The 26,939-nt window shown below is 32.9% G+C and overlaps 2 protein-coding genes across 3 annotated transcripts; one reads left to right on the top strand and one right to left on the bottom strand.

Moving 5' to 3' along the window:
* The first annotated feature begins 634 nt into the window (after nucleotides 1-634).
* Nucleotides 635-14,306, top strand: LOC134711769 (uncharacterized). 2 transcript variants are annotated; one of them, XM_063572634.1, is made up of 5 exons: nucleotides 635-657; nucleotides 8,817-8,982; nucleotides 10,040-10,228; nucleotides 10,948-11,098; nucleotides 13,241-14,306. In XM_063572634.1, the coding sequence occupies exons 2-5, from the start codon at nucleotides 8,824-8,826 to the stop codon at nucleotides 13,558-13,560; spliced, it is 819 nt and encodes a 272-aa protein (XP_063428704.1). In that variant the 5' UTR covers nucleotides 635-657; nucleotides 8,817-8,823; the 3' UTR covers nucleotides 13,561-14,306. The 2 variants fall into 2 exon arrangements, with proteins under 2 accessions (XP_063428704.1, XP_063428705.1); XM_063572635.1 differs by having other exon boundaries at nucleotides 651-747.
* A 4,006-nt stretch (nucleotides 14,307-18,312) lies between these two features.
* On the bottom strand, nucleotides 18,313-25,351 carry LOC134711768 (dynein regulatory complex protein 8-like). The gene is made up of 6 exons (XM_063572633.1): nucleotides 25,238-25,351; nucleotides 21,360-21,444; nucleotides 20,300-20,372; nucleotides 19,713-19,792; nucleotides 19,076-19,185; nucleotides 18,313-18,474 (listed from the first exon to the last, which is right to left on the bottom strand). Exons 1-6 carry the CDS (start codon nucleotides 25,266-25,268, stop codon nucleotides 18,359-18,361), a joined length of 495 nt encoding a protein of 164 aa, XP_063428703.1. The 5' UTR covers nucleotides 25,269-25,351; the 3' UTR covers nucleotides 18,313-18,358.
* Nucleotides 25,352-26,939: the final 1,588 nt, after the last annotated feature.

Genomic DNA, 26,939 nt, shown 5'->3' with positions numbered 1-26,939 from the left:
ATAGAGAATCAACGTCAACTACATATGTCAGACTGAACTTCCCCTTCTGTTTAAGAATCCATATCCTACATATATTATATGGCTGTTTATATGGCGACGATATCTAGCTCTATTGTCAACTTCCATTGGAGATTATGTTTTATAAGGTTTAGAAATGAAACATTGCTGGCTTTGTGAAACTGTTGTACAAAATGAAAACAACACTTAAATTTATAAATTGCATACGCCGGGCGAAGCGCTTTTCTGGATTTACTTCACCAAGAACGCCCAAAGTTGTATATATATTTGAAAGCCAATCCGAAACAGTTGAAGAGCTCTACTAGTATATGATAATAAAAAAGACCCGAAAAAAAAACTTGCGGTAAAAGGGATGAAAGACCAATTTTACCATACAAGCTGATTGACAAGTTATGCAAATAATTTGAAAGTTTTTTTAATATATATTGCCTTTTTGTTATTTTTTGCGCGTTTATGCCCTTTTTACATAAGAACACGCCCAATGACAGGTGATATTTTTTTGCGTCAATGTTGTAGTTGTTTATCATGAAGTATTTATTAAAAGTGTTGTTTGATATACTCTATGACCGCTATTGATACAACTTGATGTATGATTGATAGACTAGTAATCATTTGTAACATACATGCTAAGTTATATAGGTAAGTCTTCACTGTCGGCTGTGTCAAGTCTGTGACAGGTAACTTAAGATAAATTAGTATGTACTACTTCCTTTCTCAACAAATTTTCAGGTAAGTTTGTTTGTTTTTCTTGATTCTCATAAAGTAAAACTTTACCATAATCGCCTCATTTAACAATATTTAGATAGTAGTAATTTATATGGTAGAAAACGCTATTTTTAATCGGCATCTCCAGATACAAAAATAAATGCTAGGTAAACCACTATTAACAAATTATAAAAAAGAGATTGTTTGGTAGCCAAAATATATTCGATTCAGGATTCAGGTAGGCTCATATGCATGAGTTCTATACAATTTCTGGAAAGCTTCCATCCCCCATAACAAATAATAACATAATGCATGACTGTAAAAATAAGAAAATATTAGGCCTTCATTTAAACACGTAGTTCGATACATGTTGTAAAATTTTGTTCCTTGAGAAACGAATATTGAGTATTTTATTTCGTGTGTCCTTGTTGAATCATCAGATATGTTATTGAACATTCAGAAAGGTTATTTTTAAAATCATAAGAATGTTTAACATTAAATGTAAGTATTAAAAACACCATAAATTACCAAGGGCTTTGATCATTTCTTCAGTGATGGATAAGATCATTAAACTTGCATGTTCATAAAAAAGTAAACTTTCCATTTTTTAAACGATGAATAAATGTGAATTTGGTTTTCTTTCATAAAGAATCAAAGAAAAAATATGAAGTTAAAATGTTTGATGCACGGAATTGTGCCATTTATACTAAGTGATATTACCGAAAACTAATATGGAGATTCAGAGCTATACATTATGCTTATTAATAAATCAATGTTATTGTTTATGATCTTTTTGCAGAATATACTAATGAGGGCACTAATGTTTTCCTTTGTTATGCTCCCAGAAAAAATCCAAACCATGTTGTCGTTGTTATGCCTGTCCATCTGTACGTAGGCTTCGATACAGCCGATATTCTTTTTTCCCAGCACGCGAGTTGTACATCTGAATCTCTATAACTATATAAAGTAGTTTCTTTTCAACTAAACTGGTATCCCAAAGATATTACTTAAGTTTCCTTTCTTGGTTTAACATCTATATATAATTACATTAGATGTAAGTTTCATTATAATACGTTATTCTGATTGGCTAACATGTTATTCCGTAAACAATTGCATCAGACAATAACATTTATCATGCATGATGACACGAGGTCCGACAAAAAAGTGCACAGGTGAATTAAATAAAACTGGATAAAAATCGTGTTTTCATGATTTTAGCTAAACAAAATGTAATTATAAGTATTGAATACTTCTTTTTGAAACTTTATAGGGTTGTAAAAGCGTTGACCGTGCGTACATTTTTAGAATGAAGCGCTTCCGCGCTTCATACAAAATGTACTTCGGTCAACGCTTTTACCACCCAATAAATTTACAAAAAGAGGCATTCAATTCTTAAATACACAGATGGCAGATAGAGGGTAGATTAAGGGGGGGGGGAAGGGGGACTAATATCGACTTAAAGGTTAACATGTCAAAGATCACGACAACAACAATAGACTAACCCTATTGAAATATTGTGTTTTTGAATTTGTAGTTTCTTAGTGATTTCTACGCTTGTTTAGTAAATTTTACACAAATAATTGATCGTAAGTTATCAGGACAAAGGTCAAGATCGGAATTGATATAAAAAAAAGTTAGGGCGCATTCTTCAAAATCTTGTTCACATGAAACACACGCACATAATGAAGGACTAATTATCCGACGGCTTTTGTCACATCATTAATGTTAGCGAACCTGCGAGGACAAGTCATATTAAGTCAATCTCTTAATGAAACAAAATTATTTCATCAGAAATTTTCCTAACATGCAAATCATTGTTGTTGTGTGGGATTATTATGTGTCATTTATTCACATTTTATTATAGTAGCATTTCACCTGAGATTACCTTTAGATATCAGAAGACTTTGTCCAAAGGCAGGAGCATCTGGCCTTTGAAGTCCGCCTCATAGTATGTACTGACCAAAGTATCGTTTACAAACTGACCAAAGTATCGTTTACAAACTGACCCAAGTAACGTATAAACTGACCCAAGTAACCTATATATACTGACACAAGAACAGTATAAAGTGACACAATTAACTTATAAACTGAGTGACAAAAATTACGTAAAAACTGACAATCTGTGGGCCCCGCTGTAAATTACAGACACATCCTTTACCATAGGACATTGATATTTCAATTAAGTTTTTGACCTTGATCTTTGACTGACAAAGTTGTACTCATAAAATGACACACCTTCTGATGTTTCAAGAATAACTTTGAAATCATAACGGTTCTGAAGATATAGAGCTGTCACAATCGTATCCCTAGGATATGGGGTTCTATGCTATCCCCTAAGTTTTTTACCTTGAACTTTGACCTACAAAGTTGTACATACATTATGATTGACACAACCTCTGGTGTTGGTTAATATACATGTCAAGTATAAACGTTGAAATCATAACGGTTTTAAAGGTATAGAGAGGACACAACTTAACCATAGGTTATCAGCTTAAACTTAAGTTTTTGACCTTGACCTTTGATCTACAAAGTTGTACATATCATGACACACCCTTTGGTGTTGGTTAATATACATGTCAAGTATACACTTTGAAATCATACCGGTTCTCAAATTAAAACGTAGTAACAGTAACGTAAAACGGCAGTAGCAAGTAAACCCATGAAGCTCGTGTCTTCAAGCAGCATAAACATTTAGAACGAACACATGCCTTCGGCTCATCGTGACTGAAATAACATTGAATCTAAAGCAGATTTTACGTAAATAGTATAATACAATTATGCTAATTCAAGTAATTGTACTTGTTTTTATTAATTAACTTCATTAATAAACCATACCTGTTAGCTATACGTCAATATTTGATATTTTACTTGTCTTAGTTGACATTTATATCATATAAAACAAGGACAGTGCTTACGTAAACAATTTGACATTTAAACCATAACAACTGTTAAATCAAGCAAACTGACATAAGGGGATATTAACCTTAAAGTTTGTTAATTGTTGCTGTCGAGTAAAGCATTTTCAATGTGTCGTTGCCACATAGAACCTAAAGAGATGTAAATGGTACCTTCAAACTCATAAGTTAAAAGAAAAAGACAAAAAACACAACAATAAAGGAAACCGAAGATTCAGCAAACCCCATAAAACATGAGGTAATCTCAGGTGCCCTGGAAAGATAAGCTGATTCTGCTCCTCGTGCTGTTCATGTAAACACAAATCCAGTAATACGTCTTATTCGGAAGGTCACTTTCGGGGACAGGGGGCGAGATTGTGGCAACGGCAACTGAAATATATCCTTCGTCGTCTGGGTAACAACCAGATTCAGAAAGGACAGTCCCCATGATGGAATTCATATATGGCGAATGCATAGACTTTCAACATATCAAACTTCACGAATAGTTGGCCGAAAAAAGATTTATTGCTCTTGCGGGAATCTTTAATTCTCATCTACTCTACAGTTTTGATCAGATCTTAACTATCTTTAGAACTGTCATAGAACTGTAATAAACTGTTCTAGTTCTATACTGTTCATACTGTAATTAGTTCTATAGTAGAACTGCCAAAACTATTCTAATGTAATACTGCCAGGATCAGTTCTAGAGTAGTTCTTCTTACCGTTAAAGTCTGTTGTATGGTAGGGATTAAATAAGAACAGTTCTTTTATAGTGATTTAGATCAGCGACAGTTAGCTAGTATATGTTAAAAAGAAGATGTGGTGTGATTGCAATTGAAACAACTTTCCACAAGAGACCAAATGACACAGAAACTAACAACTACAGGTTACCGTACGGCCTTCCATAATGAACAAAGCCCATACCTCCACTAACCCTAGACCAGGGGTGATCATGGATTTTGGAAAGGGGGGGGCGAAGATTTAAAATTTCGCCGAGCGGAGCGAGGCGAAATTTTTTTGGGTCCTTTTTTGGGCGAAAAAACATAAAATAAGTGTAATATACACTATTGAAACGGTTCCTGGCTTGGGGTATACATATTTTGTAGTTGCTGTAAAGAGTAAGGGTTGGAAATTTTTATGCTGTATTCTCCCTATTAATTGTCTATCATAAAATGATAGTATTGATCCAAAGCTATGTACTGATATATTTGATGTAGGACTTGTTAGTAAGAAATAGACATGGAAATTAGATGAAATTTACAATACGACCGACACGAGTTAAAAAAAGTCAAAAAAGCAGTTTTTATCAAAATGTGTGATTGATATGTTTCGCCCAACATAACTAAGGGAACTAAAGTGAGGGGTTCCAAATCAACCTAAGACTACGAATGTGTCTGAAATGCCAACGAATTTATGAATGACAGTCGACATAAAGGTCATACCCAGCAGGCAGATTACAGTCTGGTTTTGAAAAAAGTATTCAATATATATAAGGCCGACGAAATAGACATTCGGGTCAGACATGCAAACCCCGGCCACAAAAAAATATGCCCGATTTTATTCATCATGTTCATTTAATGCTAAAAAAAATTGTTGGAAATTTTCGTTTTTAATAGCAAAAAAGTGGACAAAACTTTTGTTTTCAATCCAGATACAGCCAGAATTTTTGTTTAAGGCAAGAATTAGAGTCAATTCTTTTTCGCTCAAATATTTCAGACTGCCTCCTCAAATCAAATGGTTCGTACCCGAGACTTGAAATCTTTCTAGAGTAGAGCTTATACTGACTGGGGATCATTATTCAACTTTGTTATTTATAAAATAGGCTGGAGCTTTTTGGGTTAAACATGTTTTCGTAGCTAAATAATATTGTGGAACTTTTTTTTCCTGAGAGTGTAATAGTCTATGGAGTATTTACTTTTACTTTCTGTTTGGTGGAATAGTGAAATAGAAGTCAATACATTCTTGCTCAATCATATGTCGCTTTGAGGGTTTCCTGAGTGTCATGACATCCTCAGCCTAAGCAAAGTGTATTACTGTAATTTGAATTCCAAAATGACCGAGTGCCGTTTTCTCAACGCACTGGTCAACTCCACCATAGCAAATCACACGACTTTGACAATCAGTAAATACTAGCGAAAAATATCTTTATAAGTAAAGAATTGTCATATAAAAATTAAATACTAGGGAAATGGCAAAGTTCACGAAGTCTAGTCTGATGAATCATTTAAAAAAAAAAAAAAAGTCCGAGCAAAAGGGGGGGCGTACGCCCTCTACGCCCCCCTCTGAATCCGCCACTGTCACACGACAGTGGTGTAACAGTACAACATAAGAACGAATTATAAAAATCAGTTGAAAGGCTTAACTCATCAGATGGATACAAATAGAAATACTACACATAGTGGACGTGGCCGAGTACTTGTATATTCCAACAACAAAAAGACACTAAGTACATATCTGAGAGTATTCGCAGTTACTGACAGCTAGTTCAAAGCCATTAACAACTACTAGTAATAAAAACAATCATGCATCTAAGACTATATTATCATCATGCAGTACACATCCAACATCCTGTGGTTTTAGTGTAAAGACGTCATAAACAGTCAGAGAAAACATGACCAGCTACAGTTCCCTTGTTTAAATTGTATGATATTTCAAGTCATATATTTTAAATAAGAAGGATCAAATACCAAAAAACAAATTACAGTCTAGGATAAAAAAAAAACAAAAAAAAACAAAAACAAAAAAACTAGTATTTTCTTTTTCAAATACTAGTAAACAGTCACATTGACCAAATCAATTTCTCGGAGTTGAGTGTTTTTATACCCGAATTTTTCGAACATTTATTAATACAATTTTATGTAAAATGTGTCATATATATACACTGCTTCATACTGTTATAATATCCTACATTGCTCATATTTTTACTTTGTTTCTTTGTATATTTTCACTAAAATTTGAATATTTTATAATTATCATTCTATTGCAAATACTCGTATATGTTAATGTATCTTGCACGACAAGGGGCCATGATTGGTAAAATTAAAATAAACGAATAATGTCATGCATGTACGTTCGTGGTTAGTATGATTATGTAAATTTTGGCAGCACTGATATTAACAAGTTAAGAAACCTAAAAACTAATTTACTACTTTGAACCTTGACAGTTCAACATCGTTAATATAAAATTTCAAAGAAAACTATTGAACAGACAGGGAATATTCGTGTTGTTACATTACTTCTGATTTCAAAAGTAGTAAAACTGTTAAATAAGTTTGACTTTGTACTTAATAATGAAAATAACGATAAAAAGAAATGATAATTAATCACAATAAGAAAAAGATTTAAAGTACATTAAGAAATATATAATAAAATGAAATTAGATGGAATATATTACTAGTAATTAAGAATAGGGCTGTATAGGTTCTAGGTTAGTACTGTCCAAAAAATATATTCATATGTAGAACATCTTCTGTCAGTAGCTATAATCAAGTTATCGGGAGCTCAGGTAGAACAGCTTCTGTCAGGAGCTATTATCAAGTTATCAGGAGCTCAGGTAGAACAGCTTCTGTCAGGAGCTATTATCAAGTTATCAGGAGCTCAGGTAGAACATCTTCTGTCAGTAGCTATAATCAAGTTATCGGGAGCTCAGGTAGAACAGCTTCTGTCAGGAGCTATTATCAAGTTGTCAGGAGCTCAGGTAGAACAGCTTCTGTCAGGAGCTATTATCGAGATATCAGGAGCTCGGGTAGAACAGCTTCTGTCAGGAGCTATTATCAAGTTATCAGGAGCTCAGGTAGAACAGCTTCTGTCAGGAGCTATTATCAAGTTGTCAGGAGCTCAGGTAGAACATCTTCTGTCAGGAGCTATTATCAAGTTATCAGGAGCTCAGGTAGAACAGCTTCTGTCAGGAGCCATTATCAAGTTATCAGAAGCTCAGGTAGAACATCTTCTGTCAGGAGCTATAATCAAGTTATCGGGAGCTCAGGTAGAACAGCTTCTGTCAGTAGCTATAATCAAGTTATCGGGAGCTCAGGTAGAACAGCTTCTGTCAGGAGCTATTATCAAGTTGTCAGCAGCTCATGTAGAACATCTTCTGTCAGGAGCTATAATCAAGTTATCAGGAGCTCGGGTAGAACAGCTTCTGTCAGGATCTATTATCAAGTTATCAGGAGCTCAGGTAGAACAGCTTCTGTCAGGAGCTATTATCAAGTTGCCAGGAGCTCAGGTAGAACATCTTCTGTCAGGAGCTATTATCAAGTTATCAGGAGCTCGGGTAGAACAGCTTCTGTCAGGAGCTATTATCAAGTTATCAGGAGCTCAGGTAGAACAGGTTCTGTCAGGAGCTATTATCAAGTTGTCAGGAGCTCAGGTAGAACAGCTTCTGTCAGGAGCTATTATCAAGCTATCGGGAGCTCACAGGTAGAACAGATTCTGTCAGGAGCTGTTATCAAGTTATCAGGAGCTCAAGTAGAACAGCTTCTGTCAGGAGCTATTATCAAGTTGTCAGGAGTTCAGGTAGAACAGCTTCTGTCAGGAGCTATTATCAAGTTGTCAGGAGCTCAGGTAGAACAGCTTCTGTCAGGAGCTATTATCAAGCTATCGGGAGCTCACAGGTAGAACAGATTCTGTCAGGAGCTATTATCAAGTTGTCAGGAGCTCAGGTAGAACAGCTTCTGTCAGGAGCTATTATCAAGTTGTCAGGAGCTCAGGTAGAACAGCTTCTGTCAGGAGCTATTATCAAGCTATCGGGAGCTCAGGTAGAACAGCTTCTGTCAGGAGCTATTATCAAGTTATCAGGAGCTCAAGTAGAACAGCTTCTGTCAGGAGCTATTATCAAGTTGTCAGGAGCTCAGGTAGAACAGATTATGTCAGGAGCTATTATCAAGCTATCGGGAGCTCACAGGTAGAACAGATTCTGTCAGGAGCTATTATCAAGTTATCAGGAGCTCAAGTAGAACAGCTTCTGTCAGGAGCTATTATCAAGTTATCAGGACCATTGACCTACAGACTTTTCTTGAACAGTTCTCCTGTCAGTTCCTGTCAAATATTAAGTGACGTTAAAGTTGGTTCCAACTGTTATTTGGTTGTAATCGTTATTGCATTTATCCACTTCATACGTCTTATATGACTGTCTGTACTGAAGTTATTATCATGCTTTAAATCGTGACTGCAATGTCTTTTTTCATCTTTCTGTTACAGCGTTTAAATGGCACTTCCTCGTGTACAAAGTAATGACAGTATTTGTGACGGTGGGGTACCCAGTAGGAAGGGTAGTGACAACCTGCTGGACACAGCAGATGACCTTGTAGATAGACTAGATGGACTAGCTGACATCCTAGCAGAAATTGAAGATACGTTCCAAAAGGTAGGTCAATATACTCTATAGTTTTATTGCGAACTAACTAAAACGTTTTCCACAGAGCCATCTCCTATTGGTCAATCTATTTAAACCTTTGTCAGTTCTATTGTTCCATATTGGTCAGTTTTTGTACAATTATGTTAATATAATTGAGCTAATGGGGGGGGGGGGGGATATGTCAAAGAGACAACAACCCGACCATAGAAAAAACAACAGCAGAAGGTCACCAACAGGTTTTCAATGTAGCGAGAAATTCCCGCACCCGGAGGCGTCCTTCAGCTGGCCCCTAAACAAATATATACTAGTTCAGTGATAATGAACGCCATATTAATTTCCAAATTGTACACAAGAAACTAAAATAAAATAATACAAGACTAACAAGGGCCAGAGGCTCCTGACTTGGGACAGGCGCAAAAATGCGGCGTGGTTAAACATGATTGTGAGATCTCAACCCTCCTCTTATACCTCTATCCAATGTAGAAAAGTAAACGCATAACAATACGCACATTAAAATTCAGTTCAAGAGAAGTCCGAGTCTGATGTCAGAAGATGTAACCAAAGAAAATAAACAAAATGACAATAATACATAAAAAAAACAACAGACTACTAGCAGTTAACTGACATGCCAGCTCCAGACTTCAATTAAACTGACTGAAAGATTATGATTTCATCATATGAACATCAGGTACAATCCTTCCCGTTAGGGGTTTAGTATCATACTATCATAACATATATGAGAAGAACATAACCCGTGTCATGCCAACAACTGGTTTTTTAATAAATGTGTTTAGTTCCGATGCATAGACCCTATAAGTGAATGCATGTGTATGAAACGAAACAGTCAGAAGCAATGAACATATAAGGCAAATGTTATACAGACACATTTAAATACACAAAAAGTAAAACGCACGTGTATGGAAAATACAACACGAAGATGCAAATTCAATTGCATTGAAGCATAAACGAAATCCAAAGGCTCCAATAGGTGAATGAAATGTGCATGCATGTGTAGAAAATGAGTTTGTAGTTTCATGTTTAAATCTTTAAAGAATTTTGATTTCAGGATGACGAAGATGATAATGATTCCAAAAGGCCAAATATTTTCAGACGTCTGAAAGATGGTTTAGATTCAGCAAGATCATTAATTGCATGTCTGAAACGTGAAAAATGGAGAGTAAATCGCCGAAAGATGAGTGTTGACATGAGAATGGGAGAGCTTGAGGACTATAAAATGCACCTTAAACAGGACATGGTGAGGAATCCTTATAGAAATATGACTGTACTGCACATGTTAATTTTAAGTTAAATTATATTTTTGATGTCTCGATAACGTCAGGTGTGAAAATTGTCACACCAAGAATATCCATAAGTTCTTTCCATTTTATCACGCTCATATTGTCGATCGGTCGGCAAGTGTACTTTATAGATCACAAAAGTGTACTACATGAAATAAGAGTACTTGCTTTCATTGGAAATTTACGGTTGTTTAAATCTGCAATGAAACAGCAAAAATATATCGGTTAATTTTTTTTTCTAAAACACAAAAATGAGTTTAACAGTAAATATATACATTTTCTGACGATTTTGCGCCAAAAAAACTACAATGTAAACTGCATTTTAGCAAATTAGTAGATAATTCTATCGATTTTAATTAAGACCCCTCATCTACCCTAAAATACTTAATATGCTACAAATAGTTTGAAGATGATTTATAAGAAACACTTTGTGTTTATGAAATGTATACATTCAAGTGATCCAACACAACCCCAACACATCGTGTGTGTACCTGTCCCAAGTCAGGAGCCAGCCAGTGGTTGTCGTTTGTTTCTATGCTACATACTTTTTTTTCGTTTATTAATTTTTCCGTTAGTTTTCTCGTTTGAATTGTTTTTCATTTATGATTTCGGACCCTTTTATATCTGACTATGCGATATAAGCTTTGCTCATTGTTCAGATTTCTTTGTTTCTTAGACATCTTTGAACACGACAGTGGATGATTTAGCACTACGTTTGATGCAATCAGAGAATGACAACTGTGATGCACAGGAAACTCTGGAAGAATTGGAAATGGCCAAAGCAGAAGTTGAAGACGAGTTGGTGGAAGCAAACAAACGAATAAAAAGTAAATAGAACTGACAATGAACTTCAATATATAATGAATAGTTTAAAAGTTGAATCATTTTTTTCACACATCATACACTAATAGTATATAACAGATAGTTTTTATAATATATATAAATGATATTGCAGAAAGACTTATTTCTCTGTGCAGACTCTTCGCAGATGACACATCGTTCAGCTGTGCGGATCGTGATGCTTTTCAGATAGAAACTGTGATAAACCATGATCTAGAACAGCTAAACAGCTGAATGAATGGTCCAAAAAAATGGTTAATGTCTTTTAATCCAGATAAAACAGAAATTATGTTATTTTCTAATGTTGAAACCCCAGAAATGAACTTTATATTCAATGATAAAAATATACCTATTACAAATATGCATAAACATTTAGGGGTAACATTAAGCAATGATTCTAAATGGAATGCCCACGTTTATAATATTATCTTAAGCACGTCTAAACATATAAATATGCTAAGGAAGTTGAAATATAAACTGAGCAGGAAAAATTTAGAAATACCGTTACTCTATTTAGTTTTTATAAGACCTTTATTTGAGTATGCAAGTGAGGTTTGGGATAATATTTGGGTAGGTTATGTCAATAAACTGGAGCAATTACAGCTCCAAGCTGCTAGGATAGTTACAGGGTTACCTATTTTCACAAGCTCAAAGGTTATTTATGAAGAAATTGGATGGGAAACATTAGCTGAAAGAAGAGAGAGAAGAAAAATCCAAATGTTTTATAATATTCAAAATAATAATGTTCCAGAATATTTGTCTAATTTAACTCCCCAAAAAATACAAAGTATGACGGTCTATCCTCTTCGCAATGGAAATGACATCATTATTCCATTCTGCAGACTAGCATTAACTAATGATTCTTTTATTCCATCAACCATACGTCTTTGGAATAATCTTGATGATTCAACTCGTGATGTGGAATCAATTAATAAATTTAAAACTGAACTAAAAAACCGTTATCCTCAGAGTAATATATTTGTACCGAAGCAATATGAATTTGGAAATCGAAAATTGAATATAATTCTCACCCAACTTCGATGTTTTGCATCATCCTTAAACTATGATCTATATAGGGTCAACATTATTTCTGACCCTTCCTGCCGCTGTGGTGTTAATCGTGAAGATTCCTATCATTTCTTTTTTAAATGTATATTATATTCAGAAATACGAAATAAAATGTTTGAAAGTCTGCGCTGGCTTCCAAATGATTGTAAAATTATTATAGAACTACTTAACTCGGGTAGTTGTCTTCTTTCTATAGAGCAAAACCAAACCATTTTCAAAAATGTCTTTGAGTTTATTAAAAGTTCGGAAAGATTTCAAATTGTCTAGGTAGCAAACCATGATCGCACACACATCATCATCTGAGTAAGATTTCTTCTCCCTTTTTTTGTCCTTTTTATTTTTTTTCATTTTGGTTTTGTGTTTTTATTATTTTTTTTTTTATTTTATTTTTCTGTTTTCAAAATAATTTATTCATTTATATATTTTTTTATTTTTTTGTTTTTATTTTTTTTTCTGTATTATTATTGTTTTCTTTTACTTAAATTTTCCGTCTTTTGATCCATATTTATATATATATTTACTAAATAGATATACCATTCTTTACATGCATGCTCATACATATATTTTTGTATTATATTGCTATAAATGTTAAATGGAGAAGACTTCATAAGACTGTTTGACTTGTGTCTTATCCAATTTGTACTTTAACAAATAAAATATGTTTAAACTAAACAGATAGTTCAAATTAAACCTATTAAATAAACAACAGAAATGATACACAAATCTAAATCATACTTTTTTGTTCGCTTGTCTAAAAAGAATCTCAAGAACTAGAATAGACATGGGAGTGGTACGATCGCCAACGAGACAATATCCACTATAGTCAAAAGGACTAGGATTTAAACAACTATAAAAGATGTGTATTATATTCGTCCTTCGACAATGATGATGAAAAATGATTAAAAAATATATAAAAAAAACATTAATTGATATGATAAATGTGTCTATTTTTATTATTCCTTTCGCATGAAAGCAACTACTGGTATCAGATATTTCCTTGTAAATTTTTATTAAAGTTTAAGTTTAAATAGAGTATAATTGTAACAATTTATATTTATTAGAACTTAGCGAAGATAAAGATGATCTCGTGACAGAAATTCAGTCTTTAAGGAGGTTACGAAGTGATTCTGCAGTCAGGAGAGAAAACGCAGAATTGCGTTCAGAAATAGAAGTTTTACATGAAGAAAGACACCACTTAAAAGCCATTATTAGGGAAATGGAAGATTGCAAAACAGAAAATAACAGTCAAGACGGTGGATCGGACATATTAACAGTAACAGACGTCAACCTGAACGCTCTTAAACTTAATACGAAATCAAAGGATGTAAATTATAATCCTAACAATAGGAAGAAAGTTGATGGGAGTATACATTTTGTTTGATTGTTGTTAATTGAATGTTATGGAAATCTGAGACTATTCTAGTTATGTGTTATAATAGTCTCAGTGGAAATACAAGCAAAATGACAAATGATGATGTAACATTTCCAAATTCACAGGATTTTTTTCTACTTTGATTTATATAATATGGAGAAAGGATATTCAGTAAAAGCGACCAACAATAGACAGGTGACAGTAAAGTTTTATTAACAAAACGAACGGTTATCTGCTAAACGCTTTTGTATATATCAAAAGGATACTTTGACTACGCATTATTGTTTGAAAAAAATGTTTTATTCCTAATATATGAATTTTTTTTAAAATATCTTCGACTGTTAAAGTTTGTTACGAATTGATAAAGGGTAAACTGGAACCTTTATACTATATTAGTATATTACTCCCATACTACAAGTTGTTGAAATGCTAAAGAAATTACTATTTTATAAAATTATATGTAATAATTTCAAAGTGTTAGTATTAGTTAATAAGTATAACATTTTAACTTTTGAAATTAGTATTGCCTACTGTGAAACAATTTAGAGTCAACTATTTAGCGCTATGTTAATTGGAGCCGAGGTAAAGGACTGTGGTACAGCTTTAACACATTAGGAAAGAACAATATGGGTAGATAACAAAAAAAATGTCATTGTATTGTTCATGACATGGAGTATCGCCCGAACTGTTATTATTCTTCAATATTTAATGTAAATGCACGCACGTTTTTAAGTCAAAATAAAGTTTATGATATACTGGCGTAGTAAATGCATCTGTCTAGTCATCAAGAAAAGTATATAATTAGTTTTTAGGTAGAGATTGCATTTATGCATTCAAAATACTTTAAGGACTAATTCGACTCTAATGTTTATCTTACCTCACTATTACTTTAATGAATATACAAATGTTGTGCATTTGGGTAGAATTCTTCTCATCCTGTATATGAAATTTATCAATGAAATATATATTCAGCTATTCAATTTTACAAAATGATGTGTATGTTTAAACGTATGATTTGAATGTAGGAATAATCAATCAATTCTAAAAAAGACAAGTATGTTACTGTGAAAGTAAATCTTAGAATTGGAGTTATCTACCTTACCCATAAATACGTTTTGTAACCTTTTTTATTTAATATGACCATATCAATGATATTACATTTTAACACAGACGGGTTAAAGGCATCAGTAACAATGAAAGGTCGTACGAAGATGTCCAGATTTAATTTTGGAAATATGCACTGATCGGGAATGTGATGGAACAAAGAATTTAGATATAGTGATAGGTGTATTTATTTATTATTTTAAAAAAAGCACACTCCCCGTCTGATATATGTCTTTTTTTACTTAAGTATTAGTATTTTGGTATACAAAAATTAATCTTGCATAAATCTACTTGCCGCTGATCGTACTGGGTACAGCAATTTAAAAGATTCTTGTTACGTAGTATTAAGGCGATTTATGGTCCCCTGGTTCATCAGACAAAATGTTCTACTAGGTTCTTCTCTGAGGTTTTAGTGGAAGGTCACACATGAGAAACAGACGAAATCAAGGGTTTAGTTCTAACAATCCAAAATTATGCAGATCAAGTAACTCCATCCTTGCTTATTCAAAAGTAGAAAGAAGGTTGCCAATACGGCTTCTCAGCGCTTCGGAATCGTTTGCTTTATGTAGATACAATTCATTTCTTCTCCGAAAACTTCAGGTCGTGGTAGTTTCGAAATGAAATTGTCGTCATCGTGAAAACTCTATAGAGTGTAAATAAACTCATTATAGATATAAAAATTGTGAACGCGAGACGAATGTTTCGTTTAGTGCATAGGAGAAAAGTTCCAATATGACAATATCTCGCAGAAGAGGTGTCCATTTAGAGAAATGCTTAAATCCACCAGACACGGTGCAGAGTATAGCGAAAGCAAGTTACAGCATGGCATGCGTTTCTACAGCCATCACAGTTAAAATTAGTTTTCGGTCGTTATCTTTAACAATGAGTTAATTTTCGCAAAGGTTCTTTATGATTTGAGGCAAGTAATCGTTTTGGCATGCTATGTAATATGCGTTTACCTCGCTTATTAATGGGAGACCTGATTGTAGGATTGTTAGATGTAGCTATGTATAAGTCTTCGGAAGTGTACTAAGACATTGTTTTCTTCCAATTTGGAATAATATCTTGTATTGTTCGTCAATTGTTGGTTTTTCTTTCTGGGAGTATGTTAAAGTGCGGATATGTAGTGTCTTTAGGTATCTTCACAGTTACTAGGAATAGGATTACATTCATTAATGTAAAGTGAATTGTTCGACGTCATGTACGAATTCAATGACGAAATCAAGTCTTTGGCTTTTTTTTCGATATGTCAAATATACAAAAAATATCAGGCGAGGAAAGAGGCCGATTGCTCTGGTCGTTAATCATAGTGTACATCTAGATACTAGTAGCTTAAGTTATCTGCGACAACTTATTGATCTTGTGCGGATCGCTCGGAATTCGGCCAACGGAAGATTTGTCTTGAAATGCTCTTGTTGTTGACTGTTGTCTCTATGATGCAGCTAAACTGTCGTCTCTATGTTGCAGTTCCATTGGGTGTTGGTCTTAGAGTAGAGGTGTGAACCTTGGTGTAGCATCTTTTGTAATTGATGTATTTTGGATATCCCCGGGCTGTAAGTAGAGCCTCTTGTTCCATTTGAACATTTCGTTGTATAGTCTATTGCAAAATTTCACCTTTCATGTGCGTTGCATCTTGCTTAATTTTGAAATGCATACGTAGTGATTCCTGTTCAATCTAGGCGTTTTTATATGCGGTCTCTATTTATACATGGCTTTATCTTGAACTTAGTCAGTATCCTTAACTTGGCCTGCCCTTTTAATATTACTCACTTTTTTTTTTTAGCAAAAAGGCAGTTTTTTGGGATAGTAAGCTTTAAGCAAGAGTGCACACTGAAGGGACCAATTTCTACAGTGAATGTGACGACAGCCAAATTCGAACTTGATATAAGTGTGGTGTACAATTTTCAAAACATTTGGTCATGGCAAAGTAAAGTTAGAGCAGAAACAGCAAAGGCAATTTCAGCAATTTTTTCCTTTTATATATAAGAGACATAACCCGAGAACGGTGAAAGCAATGTCGCCCAAATTCCTGGATCAAACTTGATATGTGTTGTGTGTTAATAAGCATTGTGTATATGTTTTATAATGAGAAAAATAACGACCAAATTTAAAACTTTTTTTTTTTTTAAACAAGTATGAAACCAACCACAACCACTGAACAATAGGCTCATCACTTAACAGGAACATATAGATGTGGCAAATTCAATATGTTTCTTAAGCACACAACTCTCCCCTAATATGGGACAGGACAGTGGTTTAAAGGCACAACGTAACAGTAACAGCAGACTGCTCTCTCATAATCTAAAACCCATTAAATAGAAAATATGAGGGCATGTACCACAAAAACAGGGATACATTCTATTGCATCCAAATATGACTTTGACAGTTTCTGTTTAATTTAATCTTTTATTCTGATGAGGAGCTAGAGCTTGACATATTGTACAGACTATATATTGCAATCCAAAGATTTTTTTGGCTATTTTGTCATTTGGACAGTTATGGTCTCATTGATGTATAGCAGTAATGGTCTCATTGATGTATAGCAGTTATGGTCTCATTGATGTATAGCAGTTATGGTCTCATAGGTGTATAGCAGTTATGGTCTCATAGGTGTATAGCAGTTATGGTCTCATTGATGTATAACAGTTATGGTCTCATTGATGTATAGCAGTTATGGTCTCATTGATGTATATCAGTTATGGTCTCATAGATGTATAGCAGTTATGGTCTCATTGGTGTGTAGCAGTTATGGTCTCATTGATGTATAGCAGTTATGGTCTCATAGATGTATAGCAGTTATGGTCTCATTGATGTATAGCAGTTATGGTCTCATTGGTGTATAGCAGTTATGGTCTCATTGATGTATAGCAGTTATGGTCTCATTGATGTATAGCAGTTATGGTCTCATTGATGTTTAGCAGTTATGGTCTCATTGATGTATAGCAGTTATGGTCTCATTGATGTATAGCAGTTATGGTCTCATTGATGTATAGCAGTTATGGTCTCATAGATGTATAACAGTTATGGTCTCATTGATGTATAGCAGTTATGGTCTCATTGATGTATAGCAGTTATGGTCTCATTGGTGTATAGCAGTTATAGTCTCATTGATGTATACCCCACATCTGCTTTCATTAATTTTGAATTCTGTTCAGAAACTGCTATTATAAATTACAATTTATACATAATTAAAATTTTTTGTGTTCAGTATTGTATGTTTTTTTTTATAATACATTAATTCTTTGAATGATTGCTTAAAGCCAAAAATCATAAATGATAATTTAGTAATGTTCTCTTTTCAATCTTTAATTTGCAGTCTAAATTCTACTATGAGATTTAAAAAGAACTTAATGAATAAAAGAAGATGTTTGGTATACATCAATATAAAACCCTTTTCATGATTATGTGGCTTTTTTTCATAGATTCTAAATTAACTGTTTTCACATCTGTAATTGAGTCAATTTTAAAATAGTCATAAATGGAAATTGTTTAACTGAAAATTCAAAATCCATAAAAAAATGGTGAAATAAGGCATCACATCCTATCATATGTTTTTGACAGAGAATTTTATACCTCAGACTACATTGAAAGATTATTATCATTCTGAATTATTCAGTAGCTATAACAGATACATGATAAAAGAAAACAAAATCAAAATAAGACACATAATTTTATTACAAAAACATAACTAAGGAAATAAATATCACAGTTCATCAATGGTCATTTGTGAAGCATAGTCTTTATAGAGTACAGTCCCTTTGTCTGGATCAACAGCCGCTGATAACATCTCATCCATTTCTTCTTGTGTGAAGGGTTCACCTGTTTCAGAAAAATAATACTATTATAATTATGACATTCTAATGACAGATTTAACTTCAAATACAAAATTTTATACAGTTTCCATCCACTTTTTAAAAAGGTAATATATTTTTTGAGTATATATAAACTGTTGTTTTGTGTATTGTACAACAGTTGATAAATGTATTTTAATGAAAAATGTTGTATATAAAGTTTTGTATCAATAAAACAAATTTTGACGGTACATGAAGCATCAAATAATCATTTCAGAAAACAAGCAGGCCAGATTTAAACTGCCTATAAACTTTGAACACAACCTTTAAATAGTCATACAGTATGGAAAGGGGAGGATCTGGACAGTCATTTTTAAAAAGGGGGTTCCAACTACATGCCCCATTCTCCTCCCCTTAGATCTGCCATTGATGGATAAACTTTGTATATTAGTTTGAAGATAGAATTCATTTTATCCTTTACCATTTCAATTAATACCTAATAATTTTTGAAGTTTCCAAAACACATGGTGCAAAACAGACAGCTTCATGTTTGCTGTACATTAGTACTTTTATAATAATGTATAATTTTGTATGTACCAGTATACGTACTTGTCATTGATATTACATACCTTCTTCCATCATATATTTTGTAAGTTCCTCTGCCAACAGAAAGCCTTTTCCCTCCTGATCTAATACGTGGAATGCTTTTAATATCATATCTTCAGGTTGTGGTTTATATCTGAAAAGTTTTACATACATTTAATTTTCTCACATTAGGTAAAGATAAATGAAATGTGAACAAGTACAACTCTAAAATCCCAAGAACCATAATTTTGTCAAAAGAATGACATCTGGGAATAGGTATAAAATGTAAACTTCATAAAAACATACTATATAGCTCCATACCACTACAACTACTATAATAGAAGATACCAGTAAATATGGCTAACAGAAAAAACTTTTCTCTGATGATTTCCACGCTGTGTACAACTGACCTCCATCAATGTAGCATTTCTTTTTAATCTGCAAACACACTTCTCCATTTATGAAATGAAGATATTCATACTTTGCTTTGAAAAATTACCAAAAAGCCTGGGCCTGCCACCCCCCCCCCCCCCCCCCCCCTTTCTGGGGAAAATTTAGCTGAGTATATAGGGAATCACTAAAGCAAGACTGGAGTGGGCCACCTCTTAGGCAGTCAGTGCCCCCCCCCTGTATGTACTGACCAAATATTAAAATAATTTAGCTGCAATAATAATGTCTTACTTTCTTTCCATTAATGTTTTTGTCATCATTGGTAAAAACTTTTCAAATCGTATATATCCTGTAGGTTCCTCCTCCTCTATCTATCAATAAAAAAAATATACATTAACAATCTTTGATTTTGAACAATTAATTATAAGAGGAATAAAATATGCTTTATACAAAACATGTTTTATATATTCAAAAAAGTAATTGGCATCATATACCCTTAGTTTAAACATATTTATTTATAGTGGATTTGGGAACAAGTTATTGAAACTAATATTGATCCCTCTCCACTTTGCAGGTGCAAGTGCTGCCTTGTAGCAGAATAATCCTGCTCTTTTACAAAATCTACAAGGGTGTCTTTTATGTGAGAGAGATAAGGCTCTTTCTTAACACGGGTCAGCCATTTATCCAATACCCTTATTTGTTCATACATATGTAAATTTTCCATGTTACTGCAGAAAGTCAGATAAATCTAGAGTTGTCCTTCTTTGCCCTAAATTCCATAAAAGTGTTAAATTGTTTCTAATATGCTATATTTTTTTTACTATTATTTTCATGATTGTGATTGATCAGTTAAGTATCAGATCCAAACTTGTTCTTACCTCTGCCAAAATGTCTTGTAATTCTGCTTCACTTGGAACACAACCTAATGATCTAATGATGGTACTTATTTCTCTATAAAATAAAATTATAAAGGTTCAAGTAACATAAAGTGACTTGATAATGAAGTCAGGGACGGATCCAGCCATTTCAAAAAGGGGGTTGGGGGTTCTAACCATATGTCCCCATTCAAATTCAAATGCATTAATCGTTTCAAAAAAGGGGATTAAGAGTACATGTAACAACAATCATTTTAAAATAAAATAAAAGGTGTCCCTGTATGACATAAAACTTAGTTTTCCAAAACTATTACTCGAATCAATCATAAAACCTTTACCAAACTTAATTACAAAAGCAAATGTATGGAATACAAGAATGCAAATGTTGACATCTCTCACCTTCTTTACTGAATATGATTGATTTTATGTAAAAAGTCTGTTTAATTAGAAAAAGGTTCTGTTACTTGTATCAGTATCACATAAATTTACCAGTTTTAATGACCAATGTAAACAATATCAAGGTCAGATGAACCTTGCCAATTGCTAGACAGACATGTACTCTTACACTCATTCCAGATGCTGAAGCAGTTAAACTACAAATTGTAATAATCAAATAACAGACTTATCCACAAAAACTTAACATTTACCTATGAACAATGAAAATGAGGTCACAGTCAGATACATGTATGTACACCTAATAATCAAACCGTAAACCAAAGATACATGTAGTTGACCTATTGCTTATAATATAGTATCATAAAATAGCACTTAACCACAGAATCATGAAAACAAGGTTATGGTCAAATGAAACCTGCCAGATAGACATATACATTTTATAATCGTTTGATACACCATATATACCTGACCTAAAGCTTATATTACTTGAGAAACAGACCTATTACAGATATTATATACTAATGTATTTTTATTTTTATTGGTTAACATAGAGTATTCTGGATTGTTTTACTTCTTTTATGTTAACAGGATTTCAGCATTTTCTCATTAATGTTTTTGTGATTGAAAAATAAATTCCGTTTGCCATAGATTCAGTACAACAAATCACCTGACATCAACTGTCTGATTGCTTTCATTGTCAAAAATTTCAAATGCATCTGTTATTCTTTTCTGTATATCAGCTATTAAAGAATCTGAAAAATATAAATTTACATTTAAAGGACATGTACATGTTTTATTCTATTTTCAATAAGGTTTTAATAACAATTCTATCAAGAGAAAATTATATCAATATACATTGTATTATAATAAATATACATGAAGATCATATTATAAATTGGGTAAGTACTTCATAACTGCTTAACTAAAGTACATGCAGGTTCAAATGGGAAGAGTCTTCGACATATACATGATTGTACAATATACATGTAGTATGATAGGATATAAAAAATCAATTAAAGAGCCAAATTTAAAGAGGAAATTTTTTTAACAACTTATAACTGTCTGAAGTTATCAATACAAAAACTCATGAAAATGCTAAAAAAAACAACAATATCCATGTACTGTAAAGCCACCTACATTTGTACATGTAGTTACATTTATGTCACAATATATTGAAAATCAAAATTAACCCTTACATGTTTATGTACATTGTACCTGGACGTCATGTAGGCACACTTGTGCTACCAAAAAAAGATAAGTTGATATATAAACCATCCCAAACACTGTTAAGCAACAAAAAACAAAACAAAAAATGAACACACAATTGACTTTAGCATCAAAACAGAAACATTTATGTACATGTAAAATACAGTATATTCATGAATCTGCAACATGAACAAGCATTCACAGCAAATATTCTCAAAAAGAATGAAACTTTAAAGACTGCACAATTTTTTACTGGTTTAATCATGGGCAAAGTCAAGTAGGCCTCTGTGGCACCCTTAAAATGAGAAAATTAAACTTTTGCATACTAAAAAAAATCAAAAAAATCTGACTTGCTCATATAAAGGTTGGCAAAAGTATCAGGTTTATGTCCTATTACTCAAATCCTGGACCAACTTCTTTTAATGCTGTAAAAACAGGTTGAACTAATCACTTTCCAAAGGAAAATGACTGTACCAAAACATTCTTATTTTTTCAAAAAGTACAAATTTTTCTGGAATAACCTTTAATAGTTAGCTCAAGACCAAATGCATAAAATTGTTAATCATATATAGAATCAAAACTTCAAAAGGACATTAACTATCTAACACTATTTAATGTAAACTGAAAGGGGTGTAATCTTAAGGGTCTAATCTAGGATTTTGGAGAGGGAAGGAGAAGTCTCCTTCCATGAGAGTAGGGAGAAGTGGCCAATTTCTTCCAAAAAATAAATATAAAACTGTTCTGGTTGCATAGTGTTTTCCTGCTTATCACTAAGGAAATTATTTTGTATATATATGCAATAAAAAAATTACTTGCAGTTGTTTCATATGATATATATTGTACAAATGTAATTATTGAAAATTCTTAATAAAGGTTTAGACAATATTATTGTTATTTATTTATTCATACATTTGTACTGTCAACTTTAATTCAAACTTAAATAAAATGTTTTCCTTGGACATCCAGGAGAATTCTAGGTGTATCATGATTGCTTCAATTCATGTGAAGCTGCCTCAATTTAGTTTTAAAGTTCAGTTTATCTGATGAATTCAACATGATTGTGCAATTTGATTTACTAGTACATCAAAACTTATCATTATTTTGTAAAAACATTTTTGAATATTAAGAAAGCATGTCAGTTGTACATGTACATTTTGTAAATTGAATTTCTTATAAAAGATAGAAGCTTATAATATAAATGTAGATATGTGGAGCAAATTTCTATCATTTTTTTTATAATAGATATCTTCCTTATTAAGAAATTGTTCTTAAAAAAAAAACACCACTGAATATGAATGTTTTATTTTGATTCAGTTCACATATTACAATACAAGCATAAGCTAATAAGAGATTTTTGCTGAATATAATGCCGATCACAAGCTAGCCATGTGTTGTACAATTGCAATCGCATTATCCATCAGCTGTCCTTCTACACTTTTATTTTTCAATTTGTATTTAATGAATACAAAAAAATCCACAGATTATGGGAGATGAAAATCATTGAAAAATGATAATTCAAACAGAGGCTCAGTTTACTGTTTGAATTGTTTTGAATGCTCAAAATAGTATAGTTCGCTACATGAAGCAGTAGGCCAGGAAGATTTAGCAATCTCAAAATTTTGAGGGGATTTAAATCATTGGTTCGCTGGCAAGAGTTCACGTTGATCTTAGTTTTATTGCAACTACATAATTGAGAAGCTTTAATTTTATTTGTCTTAAATAGTATTTATGTTATAACTGTAATATACATGACTGTATATATAAAAAATCTTTGCAAAAACAAAACAAACATACATTTACCAACATGACCAAACAAATTACTTACCAACACCCCCTTTGTAAAAAAAAAATGTCATTTTAATTCAGCTCCTTTAGACTCGTTACTTACTATAGTTACATACTGTTAAAAAAATTATTGTGGACATGGTGACAACCAGGTTTAATCCACCATTTTCTACATTTGAAAATGCCTGTACCAAGTCAGGAATATGACAGTTCTTGCCAATTCGTTTTTGATGTGTTTTGTTGTTTGATTTGCCATGTGATTATATGGACTTTCCGAATTGATTTCCTCTAAGTTCAGTATTTTTGTGATTTTACTTTTTACACCACCTAATGGTACATGTATGTCTGATCTTTCAAAACAGTATCTTAAAATTACCACATGACACGATTATATCTCTGTCCTAATTGTTCTTGCGTTAATTTGTAATGTATTCTCTATAGGGGATCTCATTTGAGGGATATCACACAGGTAACTTATGCTTATAGCATACAACATGCACAAACAGTATTATACATTTTGTAATAAATAATAAGTTAATAACGTATATAAAAGAAATGAGGTTTTGCCACGATGCGACAAATTACATTGAAAAATAACATTTATTTTTGAACGCCAAATGTGATGCTATCCAAAATTTCTGGGGAACTCACTAAGGAACCGTTCCTGTAAAATTTTGACGTCTTAAAACAAAATATCTGACACCACAATGGAAAAGTTATTGTTTATTACATTAAAAGTTCAAGCGGCTGGGTCAGCCAGTAATAGCGAAAAGGTGTATAGCAGTAAGCACATGTAATTTCCACTGTCCCTCTGGATTTTGTTTCCAGTGAATATGAAACTTTCACATGTCATGCTTAACTAAATGGCCAAACCTGGGTCATGCTTAGACCCAAGTTGAGACCCAACCTTTATGAAATGTTGTCTATTTAGTTGTATTTTTAACATGGCCATATATTTATTTAGTGTGAAGTTATGCTAACCATAAAACCAGGTTCAGCCAAATATTTTTTTTCTTAAAATGTTATGTATCAAGTCAGGAAATTTATGGCAGTTGTTATCAATTAGTAATTTTCTGTACATATGTGTTTGTTTATGTTATTCAGTTGTTTTCCTCTAATACAATTATATACATATAAGTCGACGATATGTTTCTACATCTACATCTATACTATTGATCTGCAGTGGAAATCCAGAACGCAGATACTGCTGTGCAAACGTCAACCTGCATGCTCAGTTTTTACAAGTGCAAAAATGTTTCCCTGGGAGTTTGTAACCCATTGGATTTGGCTGGATCAATTAACTAGGAATCAGGATAACTTTATCCTGCTGTTGCCTTAATTTATACAACTCCCAGCAAAGCTGTGCATTTGAAAATAATAACAATATAAAAATAGTTTTGTTCTCGTGCAAGTTTCATACAAATGGTAAGATAATTTAGGATTAAAAACTGCAAATTTATTTCCTCGACCATCATTAGCAAGGGTATATATTCAAGGAAAATTTGTTTAATAATGATGGATCGTATTAGTTTTGTTTTCATTGTGAATTCCTACCAGCGTTTTCCTTCTGTTCAGCATCAGCCATCTTGTTTATATTGGTTGCTATTCGGTGACCTTGACTTTGAATTATCTCCCCCTGAAACAAGTGCGATTTTTAGGAAAAACGAATTTAGGAGTCTAAAAATATATATATTTTTAACGAATTTTGCGGCAATCTGTTCTGTTCTGGTTAAGAAAATCACCCCTTTAAAGAGGCACTTCGCCCAATAACGAATACAATGTTTATAAAATTATTTGTTTACCTCAAAAGGAAGTAGGACAAATTCCCCCACTGGAAAAACGCCCCACACAAAATCGCCCCAATTTTTCACCAACTCGCCCCACTATTAAAAAAATCGCCCAAAACTGGTTAAACAACTCGCCCCACTTTTTAAAATCGCCTCACTTGTGAAAAGGGTTAAATCCCAGAATTAATTTTCCCCTGTCAACTCGTCCCACTTTATATTGAAAAAGGTATGTATATTAATGAAATTTATCCTGCTGAACTTACTTTAAATAAAGCTATTCTAAAAACAGTGATGAACCACTGCCCTTTCCTCGATCATGATATCTATATCACTAACGGAAAGCTGAATACTAAAATTACAGTGTTTATTTATCTCAACTTGTACGATTCGCTCGTGTATGTAACAATGTTTTAGATTTTAACGAGAGAAAATTATCTATAACTGAAAAATTATTACACCAGGGTTTTCGATATCACAAACTAGTCAACACATTTACTAAATTTTATCATCGGTATAAAGACGTCATTCGTAAATATAGCTGAACATGCAGACTTCTTATACGTTCAGGTATTTCACATCCATTTTTTTATGGAAATATTCTTTATAAAGCACAAAGGTGTCAGTATTCACCTCAGAAACTTAAAAAACCTTTGAATAGACTTATTAAGAAGGGATATGATTACGATACTGTTGTCAAGTCATTAAAGATTGCATATTTTGGCGTTAATATTGAGTCACTGATAAGGTCTTTGCGTCGGAACTAAACACATTTATTCTAAAAACAGTTGTTGGCATGACACGGGTTATGTTCTTCTCATATATGTTATGATGGTACGATACTAAACCCCTAATGGGAAGGCCGATTGTGCCTGATATTCATATGATGAAATCATAATGTTTCAATCAGTTTAATTGAAGTCTGGAGCTGACATGTCAGTTACCTGATAGTAGTCTGTTGTTATTTATGTATAATTGTCATTTTGTTTATTTTCTTTGGTTAAATCCTCTGACATCAGACTCGGACTTCTCTTGAATTGAATTTTAAATGTGCGTATTGTTATGCGTTTACTTTTCTACATTGGTTAGAGGTATAGGGGGCGGGTTGAAATCTCACAAACATGTTTAACCCCGCCGCATTTTTGCGCCTGTCCCAAGTCAGGAGCCTCTGGCCTTTGTTAGTCTTGTATTATTTTAATTTTAGTTTCTTGTGTACTATTTGGAAATTAGTATGGCGTTCATTATCACTGAACTAGTATATATTTGTTTAGGGGCCAGCTGAAGGACGCCTCCGGGTGCGGGAATTTCTCGCTACATTGAAGACCTGTTGGTGACCTACTGCTGTTTTTTTTTATTTGGTCGGGTTGTTGTCTCTTTGACACATTCCCCATTTCCATTCTCAATTATAAAATCTACTTTTATATATAATTTTTCAGGTCCACCAACTAGCCGCACTTAAATGAAAACTAATC

This window comes from Mytilus trossulus, chromosome 3 (assembly GCF_036588685.1).
Source record: "Mytilus trossulus isolate FHL-02 chromosome 3, PNRI_Mtr1.1.1.hap1, whole genome shotgun sequence".
In the NCBI taxonomy this organism is placed as follows: domain Eukaryota; kingdom Metazoa; phylum Mollusca; class Bivalvia; order Mytilida; family Mytilidae; genus Mytilus; species Mytilus trossulus.
Note: the sequence above shows the minus strand (reverse complement) of the source record. Positions and strands in the feature narration are given on the sequence as shown.